This window comes from Mytilus californianus, unplaced genomic scaffold (genome assembly GCF_021869535.1).
Source record: "Mytilus californianus isolate M0D057914Y unplaced genomic scaffold, xbMytCali1.0.p SCAF_14, whole genome shotgun sequence".
Classification (NCBI taxonomy): domain Eukaryota; kingdom Metazoa; phylum Mollusca; class Bivalvia; order Mytilida; family Mytilidae; genus Mytilus; species Mytilus californianus.
In genome coordinates, this window is record NW_026262626.1 from 8,133,986 (window position 1) to 8,146,339 (window position 12,354).

Genomic DNA, 12,354 nt, shown 5'->3' on the forward strand with positions numbered 1-12,354 from the left:
GAAAGTTCTAATATCTTGTAAATGGTTGAGATCCCCACCCCTAAACCATATATATTCCTATTTGTCATGTCTGTAACATTTGAATGACGTATACGGTCAGTCCCCAGGGATTCCCCCCACCCCCAATGTTCTAGTATCTTGTAAATGGTCGAGATCCCCACCCCTAAACCATATATATTCTGGTTTGTCATGCCAAGATGATTTGAATGATATACAAGGTTAGTCCCCAGGCATCACTAATGCATATAACTTTACTGGACCAAACCAATATTCACTGCATGTTGCCCAATGTCAGGTGACCCTGGCAATTACGAATTATGGGAGCTTCTTTTGGGAGACTTCGTAACAGCATCCTGTTACAATCATTTCTTGTTGATTATTGATATTAATGTTAATTTTAGGTAATCATGGTAATTCTTGTATACATTTTTCTATAAGACTCTTTAACATAAAGTCTATCATGAACAGTTAAGCAGGCAAGACATTTCAGCATATGCATTATTTTTGATTCATCCATGCTGGATCTATGCGATCACTCTGGTTTTGGAGATGGTGAAGAATACTAAGTTGAAGACATATGATGAAACTAATTATGTGTTTTTATGACTTGCAGAAACTTTCTACACCATTTTAATCATAAACTGCCAACTTTTGACATGTTATTTTCTCTTAAATTACGAAAAGATTGGTCGAACAACCCTTTTCTTTTAGATGTACACTTGCATATAGTTCCTTTGTAAATCAAAATTTATAATAATTTACTATTTATGAATTAATTTGAAAAAGTATTTGTACATCAATTGAATCAGTTAGTAAGAATTTTGAAAGTATTATATTAGTATCTTATGCTTCTTTAAGTTATTGTTCAATGAAATTTGGGTCAAGATGTGTATTAATATATCTAAGTTGATTCCCACTCTTTTTTGAAATGGTATTACTCTAATTCTTTCCATAGTCAATATGATTATCAACTGTCATGATTTTCAAATAATTACACTCAAAGGTGTAAGTATTAATTAGAAACAACCCCAGTCTTAATTCACCACAGTTAATATCTCATGACCTGTTACATAATTAAATAGACACAATTTATTACACACCTCACTGAATACACACACTCTTGACCTCAATAGTAAACCTACAAATGTATTATTTATTTTGATCTACGCTACATTAAAATATTCTGTTAATTTTGCTAGCTAGCTGAATGATTAATCAGATTTGTTTTTTTTCAAAGAAAAGACAAAAAATGAAAAAATAGGTATAAAAAATGCAAGCAAATTTTATTTCACTTGTAAAATCAGTGTCATTATCATCTGACATAAGTCAATAATCAAGTTCTAATTAATTAGTTACAATTATCAGAAATTTGGTTGAAACAATAAACAAAATTGCATTACTCTTACCTGAGCATTTTCTGCAATAAAATTTATTTGTTTTGTTCTACATTTATATCCCATTATATTGCTATTTAATAGTAATTGGAAATATATCAGCATTAGGTATTTGTACATTTAAATTTGAATACAGGACATGTATTTTTTCTTAATGAAGAATGAACACCAATTTAGATAAAAAATAGTTATTGTTTTTTTTAATTTTTGTTGTTGAGAAAGTGCATTTCCAAGGCCTCTTTCAGGAAATTATTAAGCCAGTTATTATTATAGGCATCTGAGACTACTATAACACAGTGTTATAGTAGTCTCAGTAGGCATATAAAAAATATATTACTGGTTTGACAATTTCCCTTTCCATTCTTGTCAATACCATTAAGTTGCAAATATTTATAAAAAAAAAATCTTGATATAGTCTAAAATTGAAATATCAATATATATATATATATATCAATATTTGCATCAATATTGTGAAATTCCCTACCTTTGGACAAACATAGAAATTTTACAGTAAGATTGGAAATGGAAAGAAAAAAAAAAATATTTAAAAAAGTATGGTCAGAAAGAATATCAGACTACCGGTAGCTATGAATATGGCTGGATCACAACATCGATGATGCTTTGATTTTAATTTTTGGTTTGCTGTTTTGTTAATAAATACCTTGTATCTCTTTTTCTTCTGTTTTTTTTTGGGGGCAAATGGTCATTAAGGCCAGCTATCGTTTATTCTGTTAACAACAAATACTGTAATGTTTGTTGTACATGATATTTCTTCCATTTGGAACTTTTATAATAAAGGGACTTCTATTTTGTTACAATTCCAGCTGTTTAAGTGCATAGATTTGTTTATTGTTCATACAATGCTTTTCAAACTTTAAAATGTTGTTATTGATGAAAAAATGGAGGTCAAAATTTACGATGATCATTTTTTTGCTATTCAGGAGATATGGTCCTTGATTCATTGGAAAATTATTGAAGTTTATCTGGTTTCTGTGAAACTTTAGAACCTTTTAATTATGTATAAAGTAATGGTTAATGAACAATTAAGACAATTTAAAAGCAGTGTAAGGGAGGTAATCCAAATTTCAAATCATATAACCAATTGTAAGTTCTTTGACAACTGTTATTCTGTGTCAGAAACCTTTCATGTGTCAAATATTCAATTACAATCCAAATTCAGAAATGTATCAAGCGCGAATATTGCGTCCATTTTTGCCCCAACTGTCAGGGTTGGACCTCTGCGGTCGTATCCAGCTGCGCTCGGCGAAGCAATTTATTACCTTTGCAGTTATGATCCTTGATGAATTGATAAATGGTGCTGTATTGGTTTAACAATGACACTAATAAATGCAATAAATACATGCTTTACTATATACTTGACAGCCTCTTGTATGAATATTTAGTTTATATTACCTGTATCAAAATAAGAAAAAAAATAAAAATGCAGAAAACTGAAAAGATGGAAAAGGGTAATTTATTTTGTGCAATTTGCCAGCTTTTATTTAAGATGTTTGTGCAACATGTGCAACTTACCAGCTTTCATTTAAGGTGTTTTTGTGCAACTTACCAGCTTTATTTAAGGTTTTTTTGTGCAACTTACCAGCTTTTATTTAAGGTGCTTATGTGCTTCTTACCAGCTTTTATTTAAGGTGTTTTTGTGCAACTTACCAGCTTTTATTTAATGTGTATTTTGTGCAGAAAGGACATTCATTATTTGTTGTGTTTCTGATTTTCAAATCAGATGTATCAAACATCATTAAGATATGAACATAGATATAATTTTACAGTAATTTTGGAGTAATGTCTTTCAACGTAATCTGTAAATAAATCTGCATACGACTCTCTTTTATTACCTTCAATTATATGTACTGTTTAAACAAGTTTTGTAAAAAAAAAAAGGCTCAGTAATGTAACATTCCAAACATAGATCACATATGTCGAGCCTTGAAAATAAAATAAAATTAATTCTTTAATTTCTTATTTCTTATATTTAATTAGGAACAGAAATTTCTTCAGAACTGCCACAAATATATTGGAAGCACAGAAAACAAGACTTCTCTGAGGTCATTATTTTATCCTGCTCTTCAAGAAGGTAAAAATAAGTTTAAAAAAACATGTAGTTTTGATTGGGAAGAAGATTAAAAGAATATGCACATTTAAAGTGTCTTTAATTTTAGTGATTATGAAAAAATAAAGAAGAAATTCTGATTACTGTGATTATGCAAGATGCAAGTATGAGGGTCTTGATGGGGGTCCTTTATTTCTTTATCCTCTAATTTTTTTGGTCATTTTTCTCTATTCATTATTTATTTTGCCCATCATTCCCATTATTATCTGTATCTTTTATATTTTAGCACCCCATTATTTTCAGACCTTAATTATGTTTGCTTATTTTTCTCTGTTCTTTATTTGTTTGCCCTTTATTCTGTACTTTTTGCACATTTTGTATTCTTTGTATCTCATCCAGACCCTCATGTAATAACTGGTGTTGGGAGTGTGACACACTCCTAGCAGGTGCATTACATTTGTGCACATTTGGGGATTTATTTTATTTACTATTGTGCATAATTTTTTTTTTTACATTTGGGCATTTTCGTTTTTCAAGGTAAAACAATTGTAACGATAATTCATAATAAATATATATATGTTGAAAAGTTTGGGGTATTTAACAAAATGTGTTTAAAATTTTTCATATTGGGGTAATAAATCCTTTTCGTTTGATCAATTTAATATCAAATAATTGTAAGAAATCCTGTAAGAGCTTAAGGCATACTGAAAAGTGAACAGTAATTTTTTTCCAGAGAATACTGAATGCTGAACACTTGAAAATAGATAAATTATGTTAATTTTGACCGTTACGCCAAAACATATTAAGCATTTTTGTTGAGAGAAAGAGAGACATAGGGATCCTGGATTCCGTCATTGGCATTAACATGTTGGTTCAGTCTATGGTTAAAAATTTTTTTAGACATCAATAACTTTGTCAAACTTGAATGGAATTTAAGGAAATTTGGACAGAAGCTTGTTTATGACCAAAATACAGTATCCAGAGCAAAATTTTGAAAAAAAGTATTTTCATTTTCCTGTATTTTACTGATAAATGGACTTACCGGTATTTTTTTTATTTTACAGTTAACATTCAGAATTAGTCTGAGGTTAAAGTTATTCAGTCATCAATAACTTTGTTAAACCTTCAATAAATTTTACGAAATTTGGACAGAAGCTTGTTTTATGACCAAAATACAGTATCTAGAGCAAAATTTTGAAAAAAAATATTTTTATTTTCCCATATTTTATTGATTAATGGACTTAGTATTTTTTACAGTTAGCATTAAAAATTAGTCTGAGGTTAAGTTTTTCAGTCATCAATAACTTTGTCAAACATTCATGGAATTTTAGGAAATTTGGACAGAAGCTTAGTTAAGACCAAAATGCAGTATTCAGATCAAAAATTTAAAATTATTTATTTTCTTTTCCTGTATTTAACTGACAGTTTTTTTACATTTAACAAATAGATACAGTCTAGGTTTAAAGTTTATTACAAATCAATTCTTTTAACAAACCTTCATAGAATTTTATGCAACTTTGGCAGAAGTTTTTTATGATTAATTGATAATGTCTGAAGGTGTAATACCACCGTTGATTTCCCCTATTAAGTCTTTGTTAAATTTGCACTTTTCAAAAATTGTGCAGAGTTTATCTTTGTTTCAAAAAAAGAAATACCTGGCATGAGTAAAGTTTTATCCTGTCTAGTACTATAGATGAAATTTTAGAAAAATCTAGTATAATGTAAGACAACATCTACAGCGATTCGAGCAGAATTTCTATGAAAAATCCAAATCAAGCCGCATCATGATAGAATATAGTGTGGACCAATAAATGATCAAATATTTATCTCATCTGCATACAAATAGTGGAATATGATACAAAAGATGACTCTAGAATGATATATACCACTAATGGACCTATTTGTCTTTATTATAAGGTCCCTTTTGGTCCATTTATACCTCTAATTTCCTCAAAATTTCAACTTTTTAGGCCAATAAATAAAAAAATTGGGGTAACTTTCACTCATTTAAGAAAGAAATGTAAAAGCTTCCCTTTTAGTGAATAATTTGTTGTTACTGCTAAAAAAATTATTTCATTTACTTATAACTATATATTTATTATAGTACTACTTAGGAAAAAGTTTTCTATTATAGCAAAATATAAGAAATAAGGAGAAGAAGTCAGAAAAAGCTCCCCAAAACACTGAGTATGGCTTGCTCTGTCTTCTAATATTCATGGTAGAGTCCTATTTCAAGACAATTTTCAATTTTCTCATAAAATGTGTTTTTGAGACTCAATCCACTCAGAATATTTCATTTTTGTAATATTTCCCTTAAATAGCATGAAATTTTAACAAATGAGAGTACACACAAGGTCAAATGTGCATGAGCAGCTTCTCGTATTAGGTGCAATACCGCCATTGATTTTCCCCTGTTAGTCTTTGTAAAATTTGCACTTTTAAAAAAATTGTGCAGAATTTATCTTTGTTTCAAATAAAGAAATACTTGGCATGAGTAAAGTTTTATCCTGTCCATGCAGTACTATAGACAAAATTTCACATAATATTCATTGCATATAAGAAAATAACCATCATTCAAAGTTAACCAATCAAAATTGCACCCCTTTTTTTCCAGTGTACAAGCTTTAGTAACCATGTAACCTCAAGTTCCCAAAATATTCTATAGAAACACCAAATAAAAAAAATAATGGTGCTTTGAAACATCCAATATATATGTTTATGACTCAGAAATTTTTTACCCCAATGAAGTGTAGGATTAATTTCCTACAACTGTCAAATTCAAGGAAATATTTCTTTTCAACCCTTTTTCGTATGCAACTGGATGTGACATACTATGATACATGATTTGGTGGTATTACACCTGAAGCAAACTTTTGAACATATATTTTTTCATTTTCAGTATTTTTCTGATAGATGGACTTAGTTTTTTACAATTAACATTTACAGACAGTCTGGGATTAAACTTTTTTGACATGATAAATTTGTAAACCTTCATGGAATGTTATGAAACTTGGACAGAATCTAATCTTCAAGACCATGAAATAGCATCTAAAGAAAAAGTTTGAATTTTTTTTTAAATTCTGTATTTTACTGATAAATGAACTAACTTTTTAGTCAACATTATGCTTTTACACAGAGACAGCAGCAATCGCAGTAGCTGTGGAACTGTAGCTCTTAGGTCCTTATGTTATTTTTTGACTATTTGCCAAAAAATAACATAAGGACCTAAGAGCTACGGTTCAGCAGCTACAATCGCAGGTGAGACAGGGTTCCGTAGAACCCCATACAAATTTTTGTGTTTCTTGACACTATGTTGGAATTTCGAACAACCACATATCCTAAACTTAGGGCTTGAAACACCAGTAGTTACAGGCAGAAGTGAGAAAGAGGCTTGACATATTCAGCATGTGAATGGTCATGTAAGATCAGAAGTATTTACTCTTGAGATTTCATAGGTTTTAATTGGCATTTTATATTTTATAGAACTAGTTTTATATAAATAAACATAATCTACCTGTATTTACTAGTTAAATGAATGTGTACAAATGTAATAAAAAGTTGGGCTCAATTGTAATGATTTTTATGTGCAAAGTTAATGGTCATGCATGCAGATCTAATGAATCGCTCTTACCAAGAAATGAATGGGGGAGCTCAATTTTCTGACCCTTCACAGTTTTCTGTACATTTCCTGCTGCATCCTTAAATTGTTCCCCTTTCTTTGTCCATTCTCACTTCCTTTTCATTTTTGGCCGGGACATATATAATAATTTTTTGAAGTTTTCAAGAAAAATCTAGGTTTTGAAACATAATTATAAAAAGTAAATGAACATTTAGCATAAACTGCACCTGAAATACATTTCTTAATTCAAGTACATCATGTACATAAATATTCAAGTACACAGTACATATATATTCTAGATTAGAACATACATGAAAATTTAAAATCTTGCCTAGGTTATAATAACTGTATCTTACTGACATGCCAAATGTATGAATAACATATCAATGTTTGCTCCTTCGCCCCTATATCTAAGTACTGTGGATTCATCATTATTAGTTGGATACCAATTCGTGGATTTAGTGGGTCTTTTGAACTATTAGTTAATATGTTCACTGAATTACAAATTCTCCATAGGAAAATATGCAATATTTGGCAAAACCACGAAATCAAATATCCATGATTATGGAAGTTTTCCTCAATCCATGAAAGATGGTACCCACAAAAATATGTTAGTCCATAATTATGTTAAGGGGAGTGCTTCAGTGTAGTTCTTATTTTCATTTTGTTCACAGTGATTAAAGAAGGACAAGTTAGATGTGGTGAACATTCTGATTATGGCAGTTTGACCTTGTTATTCCAAGATCAGATTGGTGGGCTAGAGGTGAGAAGTCATAATTTATTTTTATCTTGTAGTCTTTGAGATCCAAATATTTAAAATTCAATACAGGTCAAAACCTAAACAGGATAATCACTGTTGTAAAATTGATTTTCCATTTTTGTCGAGCCTGTGACTTTTGTGGCAAAAGCGAGACATAGCGATCCTACATTCCGTCGGCGGCGGCCACAAATATTCACCCTATGGTTACGGTTTTTGAAATTTTAATAACTGTCTTAAACTATCCTGCATTTCAACCAAATTTGGACAGAAGCTTGTTTATGATCATAAGATAGTATCCAGAAGAAAATTTAAAAAAAAAAATCCTGTTTTTCCGTATTTTACTCATAAATGGACTTAGTTTTTCTGCCAGTTAACATTACATTCACTCTGTGGTTAAAGTTTTCGAAATTTTAATAACTTTCTTAAACTATCCTAGATTTGTACCAAACTTGGACAGAAGATTGTTTATAATCATAAGATAGTATCCAGAAGAAAATTTTGTAAAAAAAAAATCCTGTTTATCCGTATTTTACTCATATATGGACTAAGTTTTTCTGCCAGTTAACGTTACATTCATTTTGTGGTTAAAGCTTTCAAAATTTTAATAACTTTCTTAAACTATCCTGGATTTGTACCACACTTTGACAGAAGCTTCTTTATGATCAAAAGCTAGTATCTAGTAGGAAATTTTGTAAACATTTATTTTCTGTTTTTCCGTATATTACTTATAGAAATAGTTTTATTCCAGTTAACATTACGTACAGTTAAAGTTTTTAAAACATTTATTAGATTCATAAACCTTCTTGGATTTTTACCAAACTTGAATAGAACTTCTTACAATCAAAAGATAGTATCTAGAGGAAAAATATTTAATAATTTTTTCCCCATTTTTGTTGAGCCTGCGACTAACAGCAAACGTAGGCGAGACACTGGGTTCCGCGGAACCCTTATGAATTTTTGATTCATTTGGATGCACTGGGTGTTTATTATATATTTGCACTAGATTGTGTTTAATACCCAAAGAGTTCTATTAAATCAAATACAAAAAGTATTAAAAATATTCATAAATCCAGTATATAATCAATTATATAGTTATCATCCTGTACACAGTCACAAGGCAAAAGTTATTAGAAAATGTATTTGCAATATCTTTTACATTTTTGCTTCATATTGTGTATCATCGTTAATCCATACCTTTGTTAGTTTGTGAGAAATTAAGAAAATATAAATCTGTTTTCATAAAAAAAGACAAGAAATACAATTCCATTTTAAGGTTAGGAACTGTGAAGACCAATATGTACATGCCACCCCGATACCAGGCACTGTTGTTGTCAATATTGGTGATCTGATGCAAAGATGGACAGCTGATAAATTGAAGGCTACTGTAAGTATTATCATATAAATAATAGGTTGAAATGTTGGTTAAAAATGGATGAGACAGAGTCTGAACAATACATGTTTTATTCTTTTTTTACTCTAATATTTACCCTTTCATTTGTAGCCATGCCCTTAATTTTTGGAAAATGCACAGGTTCAGTTTCAAAGCTTCACATGCAGTCCCCTTTTCTTGTATCATTATATTGTTAAAACTGCAGGTTTAAAATATTGTTTTTGAAAAAATTAGAATTACAAAGAGCAGTAAGAAATCAATGATTTTTGGTTTTTTGTTAACAATTCATTATTACTCAATTACCGTATAGCAGGTTATTTTTGCGGGTGTAAAATTTCGCGATTTTAATTGAATAAGGAATAAAAATTATTTTGGCGGTTATTATTTTGGCGGATTCAAAACTTATATCAATACCATTGCATGTGCACTTTTAAATTGGCGAAATTTATTTTGGCGATTTTCTTCTATCCGCGAAAATAAGTGAAAATTTACACCCCGTGAAAATAACACGCTATACGGTATATAATGAACCTCCCCTTGGTTTTCATAGCAAATATAATTTGTAAAAATCAAGTGTCCTTACCTAGATTTAGATATTTTAGTTTTACACCAGAAAAACTACACAAAAGTTTATGACAAATGGGATGATTTTTCTTTCCCTATTGTTAATTTTCCTTTTTTGAACGGAGATGTTCCTCTGGCACCATCTTACGGTGTTTATATATCCCAACTTCTTCGTTATGCCCGTGTCTGTAGTGACGTTTTGGATCTCTATGAGCGTAATCTATGTATTACTGGTAAATTATTTAGTCAGGGATTTCGTTACCACAAATTACTTTAAACCTTTACTAAATTCTTCCATAGACACAAAGATTTGGTTTGCAAGTTTGGCTGTACCTGTAAAATACTTATTTCAGACGGAATAGCACATCCTTAATTTTTACAGTGATGTTGTTTACCCAGCCCGGAAATTTATATACGATCCTGGTAAACTTATCAATCCTTTAAAAAAAATAATTCTAAAAGGTTACCAATTCAACACTGTAATTAGATCTTTGAATATTGTTTTTATTGGTATAAATATTGATTTTGTCACCAGTAAATCAAAATCATACTAATAGTTTTGTTATACACTTATGCACTTTTAACAGTACTACAATCTGTCGATCCTTTATTTTGGCATTGCACAAGGTCTTGTTTTTCTCTGACTGTTAATGATGTCTTTACACTAAATCCATTGGATGTTGGATGTGTACCAATTGATATTTTAGTCTCAGACATGATTTTTTTATTAGTTATTATTGGATTTGAACTAGCTGTCAGTAACTGCAAGTACTCTCAGATCAGTACTTAGTGTCCTTTTTGTTGTTAGGGATGAGGGATGGATAAATACCCTGCCACGTCCGGTCTGTGTTTATGTTTGATGCCCTGCTTTGTATTGATCTGATCAGTTAAGCCTTTTTTAACTGAATTTTGTCGAGATTGCGACTTCTGTTGCAGAAAGCTGGACATAGGGATAGTGATCCGGCGGCAGCGTTAACTAACGTCTTAAAAGCTTAATATTTCAGAAGGTAGAAGAATTGGATGCTTCATACTTTGTATAAAGATACCTTATGATATGAAGTTTCAGTCTGTCATATGTCCATTGCCCTTGACCTCATTTTCATGATTCAGTGACTACTTGAAAAAAAAAGTTTAGATTTTTTGTAATGTTAATATCACTCTTATTATGAGTAATAGGATAACTATATTTGGTATGTGCGTACCTTGCAAGGTCCTCGTGCCTCTCAGAGAGTTTACACTTGACCTCAACCTCATTCCATGGATCAGTGAACAAGGTTAAGTTTTCATGGTCAAGTCTATATCTCAGATACTATAAGCAATAGGTCTACTATATTTGGTGTATGTAATGATTATGAGGTGTACATGTCCAGCTGAAAGGTGACATTTGACCTTGACTTCATTTTCATGATTCAGTGGTAAAAGTTTAGTTTTGTATTTGGTCTGTTTTTCTAATACTGTATGTAATAGGTGAACTATATTTGGTTTATGGAAATATTTTACAATGAACATGTCCAACTGGCAGGTTTTATTTGACCTTGACCTCATTTTCAAGGTTCATTGCTCAATGTTAAGGTTTTGTGTGTTGGTCTGTTTTGATCTGTTTTTCTAATACTGTATGCAGTAGGTCAACTATAGTTAGTGTATGGAAATATTTTACAATGTATGGAATGATTTTAAGGTGTATATATGTCTGTCTGGCAGGTATCATCTGACCTTCACCTCATTTTCATGGTTCATTGGTCAATGTTCAGTTTTCATGGTTAACTTTGTTTCTTAGATACTATAGGTCATCTATATTTGATGCATTGAATGTTTGTAAGGTGTACATGCCTGTCTGGAAGGGTTCATCTAACCTTGACCTCATTTTCATGGTTCATTGGTCAGTATAGAATTTCCATGATTTGGTCTGTTTCTTTTGTACTAAAAGCAATAGGTCATCTATATTCAGTGTAAAGAATGATTGTATTAAAGGTGTACATGTATATCCGGCTTGGTTTACCTGAACTTGACCTCATTTTTCTTGGATCATAAATGTTAATGTGATACTTGTAGTAAAAAAACTTTATATTTAGGACTATCAACATAAAATCAATGGTCAGTATAGTAGGCGAGACATTTCAGCGTGTGCACTCTTGTTTGTTATAGTTTGTTCTTATGTTGTGCTGTTACACCACTGTCCCAGGTTAGGAGAGGGTTGAGTGCTCACAAACATGTTTAACCCCACCACATTCTTTATGTTTCTGCCCCAAGTCAGGAGCCTGTAGTTCAGAGACTGTCGTTTGTTCATGTCTGTCATATTTGTTTTTCATTAATTGTTTTGTTATAAATTAGGCCATTAGTTTTCTCAATTGAATTGTTTCATATTTTTCATGTCAGGGCCTTTTATAGCAGACTATATGGTATGGGTGGTATGATGAGACCAAATGACGTAAAAGTAAGCAACTGTTGGTCACCATACAACCTTATGTCCATTTCTCAGAAATATGTACTACATGTATAAGCAATAGGTCAACTACATGTGGAGAATGGAATAATTGTAAGGTGTTCATGCCTGTCTGG

The 12,354-nt window shown here is 30.8% G+C and overlaps 1 protein-coding gene across 1 annotated transcript in view; it reads left to right on the forward strand.

The window, feature by feature from the left end:
* LOC127724144 (uncharacterized) overlaps window positions 1-12,354 on the forward strand; it is a 32,418-nt gene that overhangs the window by 15,036 nt on the left and 5,028 nt on the right. The window contains exons 6-8 of the mRNA XM_052231018.1: window positions 3,393-3,486; window positions 7,756-7,844; window positions 9,115-9,225. Of these exons, the coding sequence (XP_052086978.1) occupies window positions 3,393-3,486; window positions 7,756-7,844; window positions 9,115-9,225 (294 nt within the window). The remainder of the gene's footprint in view (window positions 1-3,392; window positions 3,487-7,755; window positions 7,845-9,114; window positions 9,226-12,354) is intronic.